Below are 21,497 nucleotides of genomic sequence, written 5' to 3'. Positions count from 1 at the left end.
TGCTTGTATCCATAATTCGTTGATACTTAATTCCCTTACAAGAAATAACAAGAATATAGGAAATTTCACCTGTAGTGGTCAATACCAGTCAAACTGGTCAATTTATGGCCAAAAAAGTTACTTAATCGTTTCTGATCGTATTGTTCTAAATAAACTAATATTGTCCCAGAATAGTATCGGCAACCACAAAATATGATTTGTACCAAATCGTTAACACGATTCATTAAACCCCTACTTTGTAGGAGGGCTATCAAGAGATTAATTTATCACATTTTGGAATTGGGATTAATCATGATTATTTAACAGGTGATTATTTGCTTGCAAGATTAGAATTACGTCAAGAAAAGACCTCAATATTAGTCAGAGTGACATCCAGGAGCAGTAAACGTGTTATTTGAATGTATGTCGTTTATTTGCACAAAACTTGGTAACAGTTTTATCAAATTCTTTCAGGCTGTATTTTGGAGAGAAATTTGCCAGCGGGCACACCAGTCTCATTTTGATACCGACATATGCATTACTCTGATCACTGACTATGGTAATTAAGGTCAAAGAGTTTGTCCGGTGTTCTGAAAAAATGCACTGCTTTATAATTTTTTTTTTTTTTTTAGATGTCCGAAATAGGTCCTGGAACAGGTGCTTATGTAAATGTTTTTATTATTCATTTATGAGCTTGCCAAAATACTGATTGTTGACATTCATTCTGTCACTGTACAGTACAGACAAACAACCAATCATGCATTTTAGGTTAATCAAAGTTTATACATTTTGTTTTTAGTTTGATAATAATAACAATAACCACAATATATAAAGTGTTTTTGTTTTTTTTACCCTAATTGCTACGGTATTTTGTTTGAGGAAAGATTTAGCATTGATAAGAAAAGGGACGTGCAGCACGGTGGAAGAGGGGTTAGTGTGTCTGCCTCACAATACCAAGGTCCTGAGTAGTCAGGGTTCAATCCCAGGCTCGGGATCTTTCTGTGTGGAGTTTGCATGTTCTCCCCGTGACTGCATGGGTTCCCCCCGGGTACTCCGACTTCCTCCCACCTCCAAAGACATGCACCTGGGGATAGGTTGATTGGCAACACTAAATTGGCCCTAGTGTGTGAATGTGAATGTTGTCCGTCTATCTTTGTTGGCCCTGCGATGAGGTGGCGACTTGTCCAGGGCGTACACCGACTTCCGCTCGATTGTCGCGGAGATAGGCAACAGTGCCCCCCGCGACCCCAAAGGGAATACCTTATTTCTTTGAGTTTCCGAAGGGCACATAGTATGCGCCTGCCTTGAATTACTGCCGGGTCAAACTCGCTTCGCAAAATAACTAGCGCATGCCAAGTATTACCGCCTGGTCAAACTCATGACGTCACGAGTGACACTTCCCCTGTCATCATTTTCAAAATGGAGGAGGCTGACTTCAATACCGGTAATTTGAAATCGCATAAAGGGAAGAAGATTAAGAGCTATTCAGTAGGATTTAAGATCCAGGCTTACATCACACTCAATTTTTTACTGCATGCCTTTGGTAAGTGCCGGAGTGAGAAGAGGTTTTAAAATAATAAGCGCATGCTTACTTTTACTGCATGCCTTTGGTAAGCGCAGGAGTGAGAAGAGGTTTTAAATTAATTAGCGCCCCGGCGGCAATTCAAGGAAATATGGTAAGCGGTAGGAAATGGCTGGATGGACAAAAAAGGGACAAACAGTAGAAAATGGATGGATGGATGCGTATGCATGCTCAGTACTTTTTTATGGGTAGCCAATTTTTCCAGAACAAAATAAATTGTATGATTAATTGAAGTGTGTACATGAATAATGAAATTGTTTCTTGCGATTAATTATATGAGTTACCTTGTTAATTATGACAGCCCTACTTAAACAATAACCAACCCCAATAGTTTGTAGAGAGTGTAAATATGTTTATAATGTCACTAATCGGCTGTGTTACAGCAAAGTGTTCCAAACGTATCCTGGAAGTTTTCCGCTTCAGGCAACAAAACGTTCCATCCATCCATCTTCTTCCGCTTATCAGAGGTCGGGTCGCGGGGGCAGCAGCCTAAGCAGGGAAGCCCAGACTTCGCGCTCCCCAGCCACTTCGTCCAGCTCCTCCCGAGGGATCCCGAGGCGTTCCCAGGCCAGCCAGGAGACATAGTCTTCCCAACGTGTCCTGGGTCTTCCCCGTGGCCTCCTACCGATTGGACGTGCCCTAAACACCTCCCGAGGGAGGCATTCGGGTGGCATCCTGACCAGATGCCCGAACCACCTCATCTGGCTCCCCTCGATGTGGAGGTGCAGCGGCTTTACTTTGAGCTCCTCCCGGATGGCAGAGCTTCTCACCCTATCTTTAAGGGAGAGCCCCGCGACAGGGCGGAGGAAACTCATTTCGGCCGCTTGTACCCGTGATCTTATCCTTTCGGTCCTGACCCAAAGCTCATGACCATAGGTGAGGATGGGAACGTAGATCGACCGGTAAATTAAAAGCTTAGCTTTCCGGCTCAGCTCCTTCTTCACCACAACAGATCGATACAACGTCCGCATTACTGAATACGCCGCACCGATCCGCCTGTCGATCTCACGATCCACTCTTCCCTCACTCGTGAACAAGACTCCTGGGTACTTGAACTCCTCCACTTGGGGCAGGGTCTCCTCCCCAACCCGGAGATGGCACTACACCCTTTTCCAGGAGAGTACCATGGACTCGGACTTGGAGGTGCTGATTCTCATTCCGGTCGCTTCACACTCAGCTGCAAACCGATCCACAAACAAAACGTTCATGAAATAAAAAACTGTTACTTTGTGCAGATACTGAACCTGTTTGCTGGAGGATCAACTTGTTTACGCTTTTCATGAATTTAAATGTTTGGTAAAGCATTAAACGGGCACTAACTAGTTTGTAGTTGACGTTACAAGTCTTCTAATCCAGCCTGTTCTTCGTACTTTTGACGACTTTTTTAGACTTCAACGCACCGCTCTTATCGTTAATCTGCACTTTGTCCTGATTCCTGAAAGTATCTTGCACATAAACTGTTTTCAACCCACGTTACTGAAACGGCGTCTCTCACTAGTTTGTCCGCGCATTTTAGACGTCACATTGAAAATAATTGAAAAGATAGAATAAAAACACGCTTACCTAACTAGTTAAGCTAGCTGTGTTAGCTTGCGTGAAAAGTTAGTTCCACGGATTAGTGGTGCCTGCAGAGTGTCGCTGTCCTTACCGTCATGTTGGTCCACTCGTCTTGTGTCTTCTGTCCAGCTGTCAGGCGTCCAAACTTTCCAGAGACGTCCCACATTCCTGCTTCCGCTTCCTTATAGCCGCAGCAGGGGCGAGTGGGCGGAGTAATAGCGACCTCTGCTGGAAAATAAATAGCATTACAGCCTTTTACCCTACCACCAAATGGCCAGGAAGTGCACTGCTGGCTCATACATCGACAAAACTTCACTCGACTCTTGAGTTACCGTATTTCCTTGAATTGCCGCCGGGGCGTTAATTAATTTAAAACCTCTTCTCACTCCTGCGCTTACCAAAGGCATGCGGTAAAAGTAAGCATGCGCTATTTATTTTAAAACCTCTTTTCACTCCGGCACTTACCAAAGGTATGAAGTAAAAATGTGAGTGTGATGTAAGCTTGGACCTTAAATCCTACTGAATAGCTCTTAATCTTCTTCCCTTTATGCCATTTCAAATTACCGGTATTGAAATCAGCCTCCTCCATTTTGAAAATGATGACAGGGGAAGTGTCACTCGTGACTTCACGAGTTTGACCAGGCGGTAATACTAAGCATGCGCTAATTATTTTGCTAAGCGAGCTTGACCCGGCTGTAATTCAAGGCAGGGGCCTACTATATGCCCTGCGGCAATTCAAGGAAATACGGTACACCTTGTTTTGTTTTGTTTTTCAAATTAACTGTCAAAGGCGTCTGAACTTGCCAGGGACTTCCCACATTGCAATTTCCGCTTTGTGATGGCGTGCCGGAAGGCGCGGGGGATGAGGAGACAGAAATAATAATAATAATAATAATAATAGCTCCCACTTCCAAAGACAAGCACCTGGGGATAGGTTGATTGGCAACACTAAATTGGCCCTAGTGTGTGAATGTGAGTGTGAATGTTGTCTGTCTGTCTGTGTTGGCCCTGCGATGAGGTAGCGACTTGTCCAGGGTGTACACCGCCTTCCGCCCGATTGTAGCTAAGATAGGTATCATCGCCCCCCACGACCCCAAATGGAACAAGCGGTAGGAAATGGATGGATGGACAATAAAAACGACTGACACATTACTTTTCCTGTTGTTGTGAGTGCGTGTGCGTGTGTGTGCGTGTGTGTGCGTGTGTGTGTGTGTGTGTGTGTGTGTGTGTGTGTGTGTGTGTGTGTGTGTGTGTGTGTGTGTGTGTGGGTGGGGAAAAAGGATTCTGTACAAGTGAGCCTAATGACGACACCTGCTTTGCACATGCAAACATCAAAATGTTTTTACAGAGCACTAAGTGAGCGTCATCAGTGTGTGTGTGTGTGTGTGTGTGTGTGTGTGTGTGTGTGTGTGTGTGTGTGTGTGCAACAAGGTGTGTCGAGTGAGAATAATAAGCGTGCTCGGGGGCATAGCCGCCGATCCCATGAGTGCTTTGGGCCGAGCACCCACGTGGGATTGACGGCAACTTTCAATTTTTTATTTAAATTTCCATCCATTTTTTACCGCTTGTCCCTTTTGGAGTCGCGGGGGTTTAGCTGGAGCCTTTCTCAGCTGCATTCGGGCGGAAGGCGGCGTACACCCTGGACAAGTCGCCACCTCATCACAGGGTCAACGCAGATAGACAGACAACATTCACACTCACATTCACACACTAGGGCCAATTTAATGTTGCCAATCAACCTATCCCCAGGTGCATGTTTTTGGAGGTGGGAGGAAGCCGGAGTACCCGGAGGGAACCCACGCAGTCACGGGGAGGACATGCAAACTCCATACAGAAAGATCCCGAGCCCGGGATTGAACCCAGGACTACTAAGGACCTTTGTATTGGGAGGCAGATGCACTAACCCCTCTTCCACCATAATTTGAGAAAAATTCATCTTGTTGATGATAATTCCTTGGCGAGATTGGTCCGTTTTGCAGATAAAAAGAAAAAGTCAGAGCTCTATATTGACAAAGTCTAACCGAGATTTCATTGTGCCCAATAATGGACAAATAACACAATCATCTTGACTTTGAATACGCTGCACACAAGTGGATGAAGGTTATACTTACTCAATAGCCATACATGTCACACTAAGGGTGGCAGTATGAACAATGCCAACACTGTCATAAACATGCGCCATATAGTGAAACCACACTGAACAACGACAAACACATTTTGGAAGAATATTTGCACCGCAACGCAACATAAACACAACAGAACAAATTCCTAGAATTCCCTGCAGCACCACCTCTTCAGGGACACTACAATATAAACAAACACCATTGGTGGATCTGCATGTAACCTCCATTGTAATGATACCACGTACAATAGCGTATCTAGTCGATACTACCATGATTACATTGACATTTTTTAACATCGTAAAATCTCCTTTGGTTTTTTTAAATAATTATATTATGTTTATAAACTCAGGAAATGTGTCCCTGGACACATGAGGACTTTGAATATGAACAATGTATGATCCTGTAACTATTTGGTAACGGATTGATACCCACATTTTTGCTATCATCCAAAACTAATGTAAAGTATCAAACAACAGAAGAATAAGTGATTTTTGCTTTTTATCAGAAGTGTAGATGGAAAATGTCGAAACAGAAAGTAACCAGATATCAACTGTAACTGAACCAGTAGATCCATCCATTTTCTACCGCTTATTCCCTTTCGGGGTCGCGGGGGGGCGCTGGCGCCTATCTCAGCTACAATCGGGCGGAAGGCGGGGTACACCCTGGACAAGTCGCCACCTCATCGCAGGGTCAACACAGATAGACAGACAACATTCACACTCACATTCACACACTAGGGCCAATTTAGTGTTGCCAATCAACCTATCCCCAGGTGCATGTCTTTGGAGGTGGGAGGAAGCCGGAGTACCCGGAGGGAACCCACGCATTCACGGGGAGAACATGCAAACTCCACACAGAAAGATCCCGAGCCTGGATTTGAACCCAGGACTGCAGAACCAGTAGATTAGTAATTAATTTTCTACCACTTGTCCTTAATAATTTAGACAAAATAATAGAATGATAAATGGCACAATATGTTGCCGCATGCATCAGCTGCTAAATTAGGAGCCTTTGTTTTTTTACTTACTACTAAAACACAAGTTGTCTTGCATGTTAACTTATTTTATTTAAGGACAAAATTGCAATAAAAAACATATGTTTAATGTACTGTAAGATTTTTTTCTGTCAAAATAAAGCCAATATTGACATTTTTTGTGGTCCCCTTTATTTAGAAAAGTATCGAAAAGTACCAAAATCTACCAAAATACTTTTGGTACCGGTACCAGTACCAAAATATTGGTATCGGGACAACACTAATACACTCACACACCGAGCACCCACTGACAGAAATGTAGATCGGTCTATGCACAGGGGTATTCCAGGAGGGAGGTTCAACACCACTCTTGAGGCTACACCTCTACCGTCCTAAGGCAAAACCCAGTAACTCAATTTTGGTCAAAACTGAGCTGCTAATAATTTTGGAGTTCCTAGGTGATATGCTTTACATTAGTGTATGCGATATTGTAATTTGTTCCGTAAGTAAGCTGTTACGCGCATGGCAGGACCTAGCAACTACCACATAACCGCGTAGATACAACAGAAAAACCTAGTATCTCAAGGGACCAATCGGAGCTTCTTTGTCAGTCGCCTTATTGTCTTTAATGAGACATTTGCACGAATGGGGGCCGACGGTCAACCTGATTATGTGATATTATGGCACAAGGGGATATTTGGAAGATTGGCCCAGGACGTTGCAGGCACCTTCATTAAATGCATTGTTCTTGATTCTTCCCCTTGTATACTCTTTTGGGCAGATAACTGTGGAGATCAAAATGAAAACTGGACCCTCTACACGGCTCTTGCCCAATGTGCAAACGCAGAATGGGGCCCACCCGAGATTGTGATAAAATATCTGGAGAAAGGGCACACGTTCATTAGAGCAGATTCAATCCATGGCTCAATCGGCAAGAAAATTATAGCTCAAGAAAACATCTATACGTTTGATGACTTTGTAGATCTTTGTAAGACAGCATCAATATAGATTGGTTTTCTTTTGTTTCTCAAAATCAGCTAGAAGTGAGTTACTGGGTTTTGCCTTTGGACGGGAGACCTGAAGTTTACGTAACCTAAGACAAGAAAGTGTCAGGTCCCAAATCAGCGGTTAATTCAATCAGTCCTGAGTATGTTGACTCCGAGTTAAGACCACCCAGAGTTGGTAATATCGGCTTTAAAGTATAACTTGCAGAGATCTCGAGGACGCCGCGGTTCTCAGCGCGATGTAACACTTATTTCGATTATTATTACATTATTGAAAAAAAACAAAATGACTATGGTTTTCTCTGTAAATGTTTTTGTAATCCAAAACAAATCAAAGTAATATCAAATATCTAAAATCAAAGGTATGTTTTATTGACTACGAAGACATTTTTTTCTAACTAACCACGGCATCAAAATCGTCTCCCGATATAAAAAACTCCCCTAGGTTTGTTCAAGAAAACCTGCCTTTTTTGGTCCGAGCAGTAAGTTACCATGGTAATAGACTCTGAGTTGGACTTACCTCTCTTTTTTTGAAACGGAGAACCTCAGTTTTCCTCGTCTCAGGGTTTACACCAGGGTTCTCAGACACGCGGCCCGTGGACCAATTGCGGCCCGCGAGACGTTATTTTGCGGCCCCCACCTTAATATGAAAGTTTAATGCTAGTGCGGCCCGCGAGATTTGTATGAATGGAGCTTGACAGCGGTGTGCGCGGAGTTGTAGGAATCTACCAATCATGGTGTGGTATGTCGCTCTCGAGGGCCGAACATTGACCATACCCCCCCCCCCCCACCCCCCCTCAACATTTGCACCAGACAGAGACGATTTTTGTGTTTTGGGTACAAAATGGCTCTTTCAATGTTCTGGGTGGCCTATCCCTGCATTAGTGGAAAAACGGCAAATAGGTGAAAGCGACAAAGACTTTGCCGTGGAGACGAGGGTTTTCTAACGTGCCTGACTGCAGTCGTGCCCCAACATCTGTCCATCAGTAATCCCGTCAGTAATAACATTCCTCGATAACATGGACCAATTTGAACCGTTTAATTTGCATTGCCTCACATACCTACTCAGTGGCCTAGTGGTTAGAGAGTCCACCCTGAGATCGGTAGATTGTGATTTCAAACCTCGGCTGAGTCATACCAAAGACTATAAAGAGGGGACCTATTACCTCCCTGCTTGGCATTCAACATCAAGGGTTGCAATTGGGGGTTATATCACCAAAAATGATTCCCGGGCGAGGCACCGCTGCTGCCCACTGCTCCCCTCACCTCCCAGGGGGTGATCAAGGGGATGGGTCGAATGCAGAGGACAAATTTCACCACACTTAGTGTGTTTGTGACAATTATCCATCCATTTTCTACCGCTTATTCCCTTTTGGGGTCGCGGGGGGCGCTGGCGCCTATCTCAGCTACAATCGGGCGGAAGGCGGGGTACACCCTGGACAAGTCGCCACCTCATCGCAGGGCCAACACAGATAGACAGACAACATTCACACTCACATTCACACACTAGGGCCATTTAGTGTTGCCAATCAACCTATCCCCAGGTGCATGTCTTTGGAGGTGGGAGGAAGCCGGAGTACCCGGAGGGAACCCACACATTCACGGGGAGAACATGCAAACTCCACACAGAAAGATCCCGAGCCTGGATTTGAACCCAGGACTGCAGGAACTTCGTATTGTGAGGCAGACGCACTAACCCCTCTTCCACCGTGAAGCCTGTTTGTGACAATTAATTGCTACTTTAACTTTAACTTAATTTCTTAATTCTCATTTTGATTTTATTTTGTGTTGAAAATAAAATAGACATTTAAAACGTTTTTTTTTTTTTAAAGAACTCTTTTCTTGCGGCCCAGCCTCACCCAGACTCTGCATCCAGTGGCCGCCAGATAAATTGAGTTTGAGACCCCTGGTTTACACTCTCTGAAATACGCCTCACTCTCACCTTTAACCACTAGATGGCAGCAAAGACGTGCTAGTGAGCTGTAAAAGCAGGAACAACATTAATTAATGCTTCGTTTTGATTGACACTGTCGTAAATTAATTGTTTCAACAATATCTTTAACTAATTTGAACTCGGGAAGTTAAATAAAGTCTCACGAATACAAACTTTCACTTTCACCAGCGCCTAATCATTGTGTTTTTTTAAATACCCATTATTATTACTACATGTTTACGCTTAGCTCATCTTATCAAGCACAAATGTGGTTCCCAAAGTGTGATTTCGACAATTATCACGACAAAAACACAACAAGCAGGAATTTATTGTTGTTTCCTTCCAACGACAACCGCAAGAGGTCACTGTTTGGGTCCAAACAGTGACGAACTCGAGGGGTGGAGGATACTGCACATTCTAGTAACAATTCGATAACATCCAACTCGACCTAAATCCTCACCGTCTTGGGTCCAACATCCGGGTACTGACACAGTTTAAGTGTAAGTACGAAAGTGCGCCAATTGAATTGTGTGTTGTTTTGTTGCATACGGACGCATTTTTTTAGGGGAGATACAATGGAAAATATGCATTTTGAGACCACATTAAAACTAAAGTCATAATATTTTTGTGACACCTGTGATTTAATAATTGAAGAAAAAATAATAAAAAACTGCTGTTTCCACTCGCAGGTAACCTGACCTCACATTATTGACATTCATGGTTTCGTCGCCGTGGTGATTGTTGAGCTGCTTGACAGGAGTCCAGTAGATCTTTATTCTTTATTTAGGAAATATATTTACTTACTTTGCTTTGTTCTTCTTGAAACTGTATTTGTGCTGCACTGATGTGACAACCAGTCATTCAAGAAATATGTTGTGTCAACTTTGTGTTAAACATTAGCCGCCCGATGATCAGCTCCGACCAAAGTGCTTCCAAGCTGCCCGGCAACCACTTGATCGTCATCGTCCTCACCATCCTCGTCGCCATGGTAACCTACTCACCTGGCAAGCAGGACCAAAGTCCACCTGGATCAGACCCGATAAAGAGTCAAACAAAGCTCACGATTCTAACGGTTCCCACCCAAAACTTAGTTTGTAATGGCGAAAAGGAAAAGTATGATGATAACCATAGAACCAGAAATGGAACTTACTCCATTAATGGGAAGGGTACAATGAGCACTCAAGCCAATGCTAATGCAAATGATATATAGCTGAGAGCTCAACGGGGAACAACTATAGCATTAGCCAAAAAAACATCACATTTATGTTGTATTATTGGCCAAAGGGTGAGTACTATTACTTTTACTTTGACTGTACACCTGTTAAGTTCCTTTTACACTAGCATGGTGGTTAGAAATGTAAAGATTGACTATGATGATCACAGCTTGACCCTGGTACACACTATTCAATTGGTTATCATTTTCTATTGGGAGTTTGGATTGTGGTTCACTTTGTAATATTTGCTGGCAAAAAGTAGCAAAAGATTTCACGTTAGCTGTTCTGTACATTAACTAAAAAACATTAATGTATTTTAAAGTATTTGAAGTGTCACATATAACAAAGCTGCCCCTGTGGACAAAGGCCATACTGCATGTGGCAACGGCCATTTATTTGGGTGTGTCTGACAGAGGACATCCATCCATCCATCGATCCATTTTCTACCGCTTATTCCCTTTGGGGTCGCGGGGGGCGCTGGTGCCTTTCTCAGCTACAATCACGGGGAAGGCGGGGTACACCCTGGACAGGTCGCCACCTCATCGCAGGGCCAACACAGATAGACAGACAACATTCACACTCACATTCACACACTAGGGCCAATTTAGTGTTGCTAATCAACCTATCCCCTGGTGCATGTCTTTGGAGGTGGGAGGAAGTCGGAGTACCCGGGGAGAACCCATGCAGTCACGGGGAGAACATGCAAACTCCACACAGAAAGATCCCGAGCCTGGGATTGAACCCTGACTACTCAGGACCTTGGTATTGTGAGGCAGACACACTAACCCCTCTACCACCGTGCTGCCCGGCGGGGTATATATACACATATATATATATATATATATATATATATATATATATATATATATATATATATATATATATATATATATAAATATATATATATATATATATAAGGGCTGCGAATCTTTGGGTGTCGCACGATTCGATTCAATATCGATTCTTGGGGTCACGATTTGATAATACATCAATTTTTTCGATTCAACGCGATTCTCGATTCAAAAACGATATTTTCCCGATTCAAAACGACTCATTCAATACATAGGATTTCAGCAGGATCTACCCCAGTCTGCTGACATGCTAGCAGAGTAGTAGACTTTTTTTTAAAGCTTTTATAATTGTAAAGGACAATGTTTTATCAACTGATTGCAATAATGTAAATTTGTTTGAACTATTAAACGGACCAAAAACATGACTTATTTTATTTTTGTGAAAACATTGGACACAGTGTGTTGTCAAGCTCATGAGATGTGATGCAAGTGTAAGCCACTGTGACACTATTGTTCTTTTTTAAAATTTTTATAAATGTCTAATGATAATGTCAATGAGGGATTTTTAATCACTGCTATGCTGAAATTATAACTAATATTGATACTGTTGTTGATAATATTCATTTTTGTTTCACTACTTTTGGTTTGTTCTGTGTCGTGTTTGTGTCTCCTCTCAATTGCTCTGTTTATTGCAGTTCTGAGTGTTGCTGGGTCAGGTTTGGTTTTGGAATTGGATTGCATTGTTATGGTATTGCTGTGTAGTGGTTTGTTGGATTGATTAAAAAAAAAAAAAAGAATAAAAATAAAATTAAAATAAATTTTTCTAAAAATGAGAATCGATTCTGAATCGCACAACGTATTCGATTCGATTCGTATTCAAATCGATTTTTCCCCACACCCCTAATATATATATATATATATATATATATATATATATATATATATATATATATATATATATATATATATATATATATATATATGTATATATGTATATATATATATATATATATATTAATATTTTTTAGTTTATATTTTTTTTACCGCTTATTCCCTTTTGGGATCATATATATATATATATATATACATATATATATATATATACATATATATATATATATATATATATATATATATATATATATGCATATATATATATATATATATATATATATATATATATGTGTGTGTGTGTGTGTGTAAATATAGACTTAAATTGTTGATTGTTGGCACCTGAAGGACTCCCCGCTACCTTCCCTCCCAAGACTTGATTGACGCGCATGCGCAGCGCGGCGGGGCTCTCCAGATGGTAAAAAAAAAAACTAAAAAAAAAACTTTTTGGGCTGATATCGATGGAAGGTTGGTCACGTGACCCCCGGGGCCGTTTGGATAACGTCGGCGCCATATGGCGCGTGCCGGGAGGGTGCGGTCTGGATATGCTAATGAGCACGCGCGCACACGCACACACGGTGAGTAGAAAAGCCTCTCGCATGCGCGCCCACGCCTCAGACAGCTCCTGGCAGGTCACGCACGGACACGCGCGGCATGCGAGCAAGCTGAAAGGCGGCAAATCAACACAACAGGTGAGTTTTTATTCCTGGTCAATAAGTTGATCTATTATTAATTGCTGACTGTTGTATTAATAATCTTCATCAGGGTTGTGTTAATTAGCAATTAATTACTGCAATAACTCAGGCAACCCAACAAAGAAAAAATTCATATTTTTTTCTATGTACTAATTATATTGCACTTTTACAAACTTTCTATTTGGTTTTCCATATTTCTTTAATTCCATTGTTGAAACAATTTAATTATTATTGTTTTTTGTCATCATTATTATAATATAATACATCTTATAATACACATTTTAATTAACTACATTCAAATTTAAAATGCACTCTTTATAATAATTAAACATAGTATGTATTTTATGTATATCTAACTGTATGATCACTGTAGTTTTTTCTCAGATCAAATAAAACTAAAATAATTAGCTATGAATAATTGATTATTTGCAATCATTTGCAATGCAATTATAAAATTGCATTCATAATTTTTAATTGTTCAAAATAGCGATTTCATTTTCATGTCACGATAATTCCACTAATCTTGTTTTTTTTATTTTTTAAATGAAATACATTTTAATATATGTATACTACATATATCAATTATACAGTATATATAGGAATTGTATTATGCATATAAAATATGTATTATAGGTACATGTATGTGTATTAGTATGTAATATATATATATATACTGTATGTATATATATATATATATATATATATATATATATATATATATACGTATACATATATATATGAAATGTTTGTGTTAACCAGAAAACAAATGATGAAAATCATGTGCGTATATATATATATATATATATATATATATATATATATATATATATATATACGTGTGTGTATATATATATATATATATACGTGTGTGTATATGTACGTACATATACATATATATTTGTATACATATACGTGTATATATATATATATATATATACATATATATATATATATATATATATATATATTTATATATACACATACAAAGTCAAGGTTACTGTGGTTTATCCGTTATACAGTGCTCAATAACATAAGTTAGGTCAGGAAAAAACACAGAGGCTATTTCAGTAATGAAATATATATACATATATATATATATATATATATATATATATATATATATATATATATATACATATGTATTGCGATGAGGTGGCGATTTGTCCAGGGTGTATTGCCTTCCGCCTGAATGCAGCTGGGATAGTTATATGTGTATATATATATATATGTACACATATATTTATTCGATCATACTTATATATGTATTTATATACACGGTAATATTTTCTCATTCTTTAAGGCACAGTAAGGAAATCCGAGCTTTATTTGACATTATTATTATTATTCTTACACATAAAGTGTCCTTGCGCAGACATGACGAGGTCATTGCGGGACGAGCAAACTTTCGGCGAGGCTGAAGACCAGCAGGAGCAGCGTAGCCCCACCGCAGGAGGAGGGGCGGAGGATGAGGAGGAAGATGAGGAGCATCACATGATGGAGGACGATGAGGAGGAGGAGGAAGAGGAGGAGGAAGAGGAGGAGGAGGACGGGGAGAACAAACCTAAGAGACGAGGGCCGAAGAAAAAGAAGATGACAAAGGCTCGGCAGCAGAGGTACGCTCTTCTTCCTCTTGATATGTTCTTGGCCCGTAACCATGTTTGTGGTCCAGGTTCAAGGTGCGCCGCATGAAGGCCAATGCCCGCGAGCGGAACCGCATGCACGGTCTCAACGATGCCCTGGAGAGTCTACGCAAGGTGGTTCCCTGCTACTCCAAAAGCCAAAAACTGTCCAAGATCGAGACTCTGCGCCTGGCCAAGAACTACATCTGGGCCCTCAGTGAGGTCCTGCGCTCCGGCAAAGCCCCCGACCTCATGGCCTTTGTCCAGGCTCTTTGCAAAGGTCAGCTGATGCCTTCTTCTATTGTTATTGTTGTTGTTGTTGTTGGTCAGTAACAACTGCAGGTTAGGGTTACAGCATGGATTCCATCAAACATTCATTAGTTCACTCACTCACTCATTCATTAGTCGTCAGAAGGTACTGTATCTCAATCATTCATTCATTTATTATACAGTCACACATTAGTCGATAGTTCATCTAATCATTAACTCATTAGTTCACTCATTCATTAATTGATACAGTCATTAGTTCATTCATTTATTCATTTGTTCATTAGTTTGTTCATCCATTCATACAGTCATTAGATCATTCAATCATTAATTCATCCATTCATGAGTTCATTCAATCATTAATTAATGTGATCATTCATTCCCTCATCTATTTATTTGTTTAACACATTAGTCAATAGTTTATCTAATCATTAATTAATTAGTTCACTCATTCAGTCATTAATACAGTCATTAGTTAATTTGTTAATTAATTCATTCATCTGTTCATTAGTTTGTTCATCCATTCATACAGCCATTAGTTTATTCAATCATTAATACATTAAATAATTCATTAATTATTCTGTTCATTAGTTAGTACAGTCACTAGTTCATTTAATCAATAATTAATATGATTATGAATTCATTTATCTGTTCATTTATTCATTCAATCATTAATTAATCCGACCATTCGTTCATTAGTTCATTCGTGTTATTAGTACTGTCAGTTCAGTCCTTCATTAGTTAATTATATAATTGATTCATTAGTTCATTCATTCACTAGTAGTCATTAGTCATTTCATTTATTAATACAGTCACACATTACCACAATCAATAGTACAATTCATTAGTACATTTAATATTACAGTCATTTGTTGATTAATTAATTAATTAATTTTATTAGTACAGTCATTATTTCATTTGACATTAATTCAATAGTTCATTCATTAGTCAATTCGATAATTCATTCAGTAGTTTAGTCATTTTGTTAGTACAGACATGAGTTAGTCATTTATTAGTACAGTCATTAGTTCATTTGATCATTAATTCATTACTTCAGTCCTTCATTAATTTATGAAAACATTAGTTAATTCGATTATTTTTTCATTTAATTTGTACAATCATTAGTTCAGTCATTCATTAGTACAGTCATTAGCTCATTCCATCATTAATTAAGTTATTCATTTGATCATTTATTCATTTAATTAGTATAATCATTAGTTCAGTCATTCATTAATACTGTAGTTATTAGTTCATTCCATCATTAATTCATGAGTTCATTTGATCATTTATTCCTTAGTTCATACATTTTATTAATACAGTTATTGCTTTACTCATACATTTAGTTCATTCGTTTATTCATTATATCAATATAGTCATTAGTTCAGTCACTTATTAGAATAGTCTTTAGTTCATTTGATTATTAATTAGTTCATTTTGATCATTCTTACATTGGTTCATTCATTTTATCAGTACAGCCATTAGTAAAGTCATTTATTCATTACTATAGTCATTATTTCATTCCATCATGAATCTATTAGTTCACTAATTCATTCATTCATTAGTTCATTTGATCGTTCATTCATTTTATTAGTAGTCATTCATTTTTGCAATCATTAGTTAATTTGTCCATTAATTCACAAGTGAATTTATTCATTAGTTTCCTTCATTTTGCTAGTACAGTCATTAGTTTTCAATCGTTCATTACTACTACAGTCATTAGTTAATTTGACATTTATTCATTAGTTCAGTAATCTGTTCATTTGACATTAATTAATTAGTTCATTCATTTAGTAGTTTATTAATTTTATTAGTAGTCATTAGTTCAGTCACCCGTTTGTACAGTCATTAGTTCATTCCATCATTAATTCACAAGTTCATTTATTCATTATATTTCAGTCATTCATTAGTACGGTCATTAGTTCAGTCATTCATTAGTACAGCCATTATTTCATTTGACATTCATTCATTAGTTCACTCACTTTGTTAGTACAGTCATTCATTAGTACAGTCATTAAATCATTCTATCATTAATTTATGAGTTCATGTATTCATTAGTTCCCTTCATTTTATTTGAACAGTAATTATTTCATTTGACATTCATTAGTGCAGTCATTAGTTTATTCATCATTAATTCACAAGTTAATTTATTCATTAGTTCAGTCATTCATTAGTACAGTCATTAGTTCAGTCATTCATTACTACTACAGTCATTAGTTAATTTGACATTAATTCATTAGTTCAGTAATCTGTTCATTTGACATTAATTAATTAGTTCATTCATTGAGTAGTTTATTAATGTTACTAGTAGTCATTAGTTCAGTCACCCGTTTGTACAGTCATTAGTTCATACCATCATTAATTCACAAGTTCATTTATTCATTATTTCAGTCATTCATTAGTACAGTCATTAGTTCAGTAATTCATTAGTACATCCATTATTTCATTTGACATTCATTCATTAGTTCACTCACTTTGTTAGTACAATCATTAAATCATTCTGTCATTAATTTATGAGTTCATGTATTCATTAGTTCCCTTCATTTTATTTGAACAGTAATTAGTTAATTTGACATTCATTAGTGCAGTCATTAGTTTATTCATCATTAATTCACAAGTTCATTTATTCATTAGTCCAGTCATTCATTAGTACAGGCATTAGTTCAGTCATTCATTGGTACAGCCATTATTTAATTTGAAATGAATTCATTAGTTCACTCACTTTGTTAGTACAGTCATCAAATCATTCTATCATTAATTTATGAGTTCATGTATTCATTACTTCCCTTCATGTTATTTGAACAGTAATTATTTCATTTGACATTCATTAGTGCAGTCATTAGTTTATTCATCATTAATTCACAAGTTCATTTATTCATTAGTTCAGTCATTCATTAGTACAGTCATTAGTTCAGTCATTCATTGGTACAGACATTATTTCATTTGACATTCATTCATTAGTACACTCACTTTGTTAGTACAGTCATTCATTAGTACAGTCAGGAAATCATTCTATCATTAATTTATGAGTTCATGTATTCATTAGTTCCCTTCATTTTATTTGAACACTAATTAGTTCAATTGACATTCATTAGTACAGCTATGAGTTCATTTCACATTCATTCATGAGTTCACTCACTTTATGCATCAGTACATTGGCTGAATAATTCATGTGTTCACTCACATAGTGTGTGTGTGTTTGCCAGGTCTGTCCCAGCCGACCACCAACCTAGTGGCGGGCTGCTTGCAGCTGAACCCTCGCACCTTTCTGCCCGAGCAGACGCCCGACCTGCCCTCCCACCTTCCCCCACCGGGGTGCGCCGCCTACTTCTCCTACCAGAGTCCTGGGCTGACGCCGGGCCTGCCCAGCCCCCCCTACGGCACCATGGACCCCTCTCACATCTTCCACCAGGTGAAAGGTCAACCCTATGGCCCAATGGAACCCTTCTTTGACGGCGTCCTGGTGTCGGACAGCCCGCCTTTCGACCCGCCCCTCAGCCCGCCGCTCAGCATCAACGGGAACTTCTCGTCCTCCTTCAAACACGAGGCGGCGTCGGAATACGACAAGACCTTCTCCTTCGGCGTGCACTACGGCGGAGGGGCCCTCTACGGGGGCGGAGGGTCCAATCCGCGGTGTGGGGACCTGCAGGTGGACGGCCTGATGGGATTTGAGGGACACCCACACCATGAGCGGCTGATGGGCGCCCCCCCGCTCAATGCCATTTTCCACGAGTCGTGAGGATGCCGGAGGACAGGCGGCCATCTTGTTTCTCTTTCAGTCCGTAATGACGTCGCCTCGTGTGTAGCACTTCTGAATGTCCTCGTGTTCTCCGTTTCGCCAATCATCGAGCAATAACGTGCAGCAAACTATGCAATTTGTTCCCGGGGGAGGAGGTTCCAAACGCAGAAAGTCTATTTTTGAGCGATCATCTTGTCTTCATTTTTCTAATGTTCTCTCATGTCCTAGCCTGTATTCACTTTTCATGTCCATACTTTCTAGATGTTTATAAATGACTTTTATTAAAGGGAACTTCCGTGTCCATGCCAACATGACGTTAATGTCTCTTTTTTTCATGCAAACACACAAACAAAAAATACATAGACCCATCTGACTTCCCAGACAACATATACACCAGGCAAGAAATGCATATGTTATACAAATATTTTGAAAAATTAAATAAGGGGGTGTTGATGAACGTGGACCCCGACTTAAACAAGTTGAAAAACTTATTGGGGTGTTTGCATTCAGTGGTCAATTGTACGGAATATGTAATGTACTGTGCAATCTACTAATAAAAGTCTCAATCAATCAATCAAAAAAACACTTTATATGTGGAGACCATTCTGAGCCTTATCTTATTTAGTTTTTATTTTATATATGTTGACCACATTAACCTTGGCAATGGACCTTGTGTGTATATGTATGTTATGCCATTGTTTACAAATTTGGTAAATAATAACCAACAAATTTATATTTTGTTGTTTTCTTACTGTACCGAAAATGAACCGAACCATGACTTCTAAACCGAGGTACGTACCGAACCGAAATTTTTGTGTACCGTTACACCTCTAATATATATATATATATATATATATATATATATATATATATATATATATATATATATATATACATAACACATATCAGAAAATTATATATACAATTATATATATTTTTTACACACACACACACACACACATATATATATATATATATATATATATACTTATATATGTATATATATATATATATATATATATATATATATATATATATATATATACATATATATATATATATATATATATATGTATATATATATATATATATATTAGGGGTGGGCAAATTAGTGCGTTAATTATGAGTTAACTCATCAATCTATTAACGCCGACAATTATTTTATCGCAAATTTGCTAATGTTGTTTACATGCTTTTATTTTGTTAACGCCTTTTTTTAACAAGATGGCGTCGCCCGACGTTGAGGGGCTCTTGGTAAAGATGGAACATTTGGCAAAAATACCGGACAATCCTGCAAATTTCTGGCTGGCTTAAAGTGTGGTCACTCCGGGATCACTTACGACCGCCAGACAATTCTGGATGTGGATAGATCGGGCCGTTTTGGACTGAATGACGCGTGCTTGCTAGACCGGCTAGCTATCATGGGAATACTTTGCCGGCTATATCCAGCGGCCTGTGAAGCAGCGGAGTATTTGTGTTGTCAGTCTATTTATGAATAATGCAGACGAGGAGTGTTGGCTGAGTTCTTAACGTTTGCTTTCAGAGCGTGCATATCACAACATACAAGATGCCGTCATGGCGACACAACCTATACCGGGCTACCGCGCATGCTTCATCACTCCTGTTGCATGCTGAGTAGGGTAGTTATTTTATTCCCTGGCTCATAACATCGCAATATGGTACCATGTATATGATGCGTTCAGTTTATCAAAGCACCAAGCAAACAATGGGAAAATTCCCATCATATCAATTCCTAGATATGCCATCCATCCATTTTCTACCGCTTATTCCCTTTTGGGGTCGCGGGGGGCGCTGGCGCCTATCTCAGCTATAATCGGACGGAAGGCGGGGTACACCCTGGACAAGTCGCTACCTCATCGCAGGGCCAACACAGATAGACAGACAACATTCACACTCACATTCACACACAAGGGCCAATTTAGTGTCGCCAATCAACCTATCCCCAGGTGCATGTCTTTGGAAGTGGGAGGAAGCCGGAGTACCCGGAGGGAACCCATGCATTCACGGGGAGAACATGCAAACTCCACACAGAAAGATCACAAGCCTGGATTTGAACCCAGGACTGCAGGACCTTCGTATTGTGAGGCAGATGCACTAACCCCTCTGCCACCGTGAAGCCCAAGATCCTAGATATGGTCATAATTATTTTAAGTGCACTACGCAGAATAAACACAACATTATTAATATTGCTACTACAGATAATTTGATCAAAAATTCCCTAAAACAGCCCACTACCTATAATATAGGTTTTTTAAACATAAGATCCAAGATTCCTAGATATGGTCATAATTATTTTAAGTGCACTACGCAGAATAAACACAACATTATTAATATTGCTACTACAGATAATTTGATCAAAAATTCCCTAAAACAGCCCACTACCTATAATATAGGTTTTTTAAACATAAGATCCCTGATAAAAAAAAAAAATTCTGCTGTTACCTCAGAAATTGCCTGTTCAGATGTTATGATTGTGGCTCAGAGATTTGTATGTGGATTGTATTTATTTTCCATAACAAACAGGATAACTTAAATACCCTGGCAGTGGTAGTAATAAGCTTAAATGTTTGTATTTACATTTTTTGAGTTGATTTTCTTAAAATATGGTATTTAACTGCTACTGTTTAACAAGGACTGATTTAAATTGTGTTTGCACAACAAATGTTTTGATGCTTTTGTTCATGTGGGAGAATATTCCAATAAAGGTGCACTACACACTACTTTTGAATTCATTATTGGGCTTTGCGTATACAATGCAGTTAATCGCGATTAATCAGAGAAATAGTGCGATTAACTTCGATTAAAATTTTTAATCGTTGCCCTGTATATATATATATATATATATATATATATATATATATATATATATATATATATATAAATATAAATATAAATATATATATATATATATATATATATATATGTGTGTGTGTGTGTGTGAAAAATCACAAGACTACTTCATCTCTACAGAACTGTTTCATGAGGGGTTCCCTCAGTCATGATGATTGAGGTAACCCCATATGAAACAGTTCTGTAGAGATGAAATAGTCTTGTGATTTTTCCAAGACATATACATATATATATATATATATATATATATATATATATATAT

The 21,497-nt window shown here is 38.7% G+C and overlaps 2 protein-coding genes across 3 annotated transcripts in view; one reads left to right on the top strand and one right to left on the bottom strand.

Annotated features, from left to right (window-relative positions):
• Positions 1-3,337, bottom strand: part of itprid2 (ITPR interacting domain containing 2) — a 67,668-nt gene extending 64,331 nt beyond the window's left edge. The window contains exon 1 of the mRNA XM_061879406.1: positions 3,210-3,337. The gene's annotated coding sequence lies outside the window, so the exon portion shown is untranslated. The remainder of the gene's footprint in view (positions 1-3,209) is intronic.
• Positions 3,338-12,493: 9,156 nt separating this feature from the next.
• neurod1 (neuronal differentiation 1) lies at positions 12,494-18,678 on the top strand. Of its 2 annotated transcripts, none has more exons than XM_061879404.1 (4): positions 12,494-12,739; positions 14,102-14,355; positions 14,412-14,641; positions 17,832-18,678. In XM_061879404.1, the coding sequence occupies exons 1-4, from the start codon at positions 12,509-12,511 to the stop codon at positions 18,362-18,364; spliced, it is 1,248 nt and encodes a 415-aa protein (XP_061735388.1). In that variant the 5' UTR covers positions 12,494-12,508; the 3' UTR covers positions 18,365-18,678. The 2 variants fall into 2 exon arrangements, with proteins under 2 accessions (XP_061735388.1, XP_061735389.1); XM_061879405.1 differs by having other exon boundaries at positions 12,608-12,739; positions 14,115-14,355.
• Positions 18,679-21,497: the final 2,819 nt, after the last annotated feature.

The sequence above is a fragment of the Nerophis ophidion genome, linkage group LG19 (genome assembly GCF_033978795.1).
Source record: "Nerophis ophidion isolate RoL-2023_Sa linkage group LG19, RoL_Noph_v1.0, whole genome shotgun sequence".
Classification (NCBI taxonomy): Eukaryota; Metazoa; Chordata; class Actinopteri; order Syngnathiformes; family Syngnathidae; genus Nerophis; species Nerophis ophidion.
The sequence above is the reverse complement of the archived record's forward strand: the minus strand, read 5'-3'. Positions and strand labels throughout refer to the sequence as shown.

Excerpts from the sequence above, each read along its gene's own strand:
- neurod1 (XM_061879404.1), top strand. The coding sequence starts at position 12,509 with ATGGAAGGTTGGTCACGTGACCCCCGGGGCCGTTTGGATAACGTCGGC. Across the intron at positions 14,356-14,411 it reads ACAAAGGCTCGGCAGCAGAG|GTTCAAGGTGCGCCGCATGA; the intron begins GTACGCTCTTCT and ends TTTGTGGTCCAG. Across the intron at positions 14,642-17,831 it reads TGTCCAGGCTCTTTGCAAAG|GTCTGTCCCAGCCGACCACC; the intron begins GTCAGCTGATGC and ends TGTGTTTGCCAG.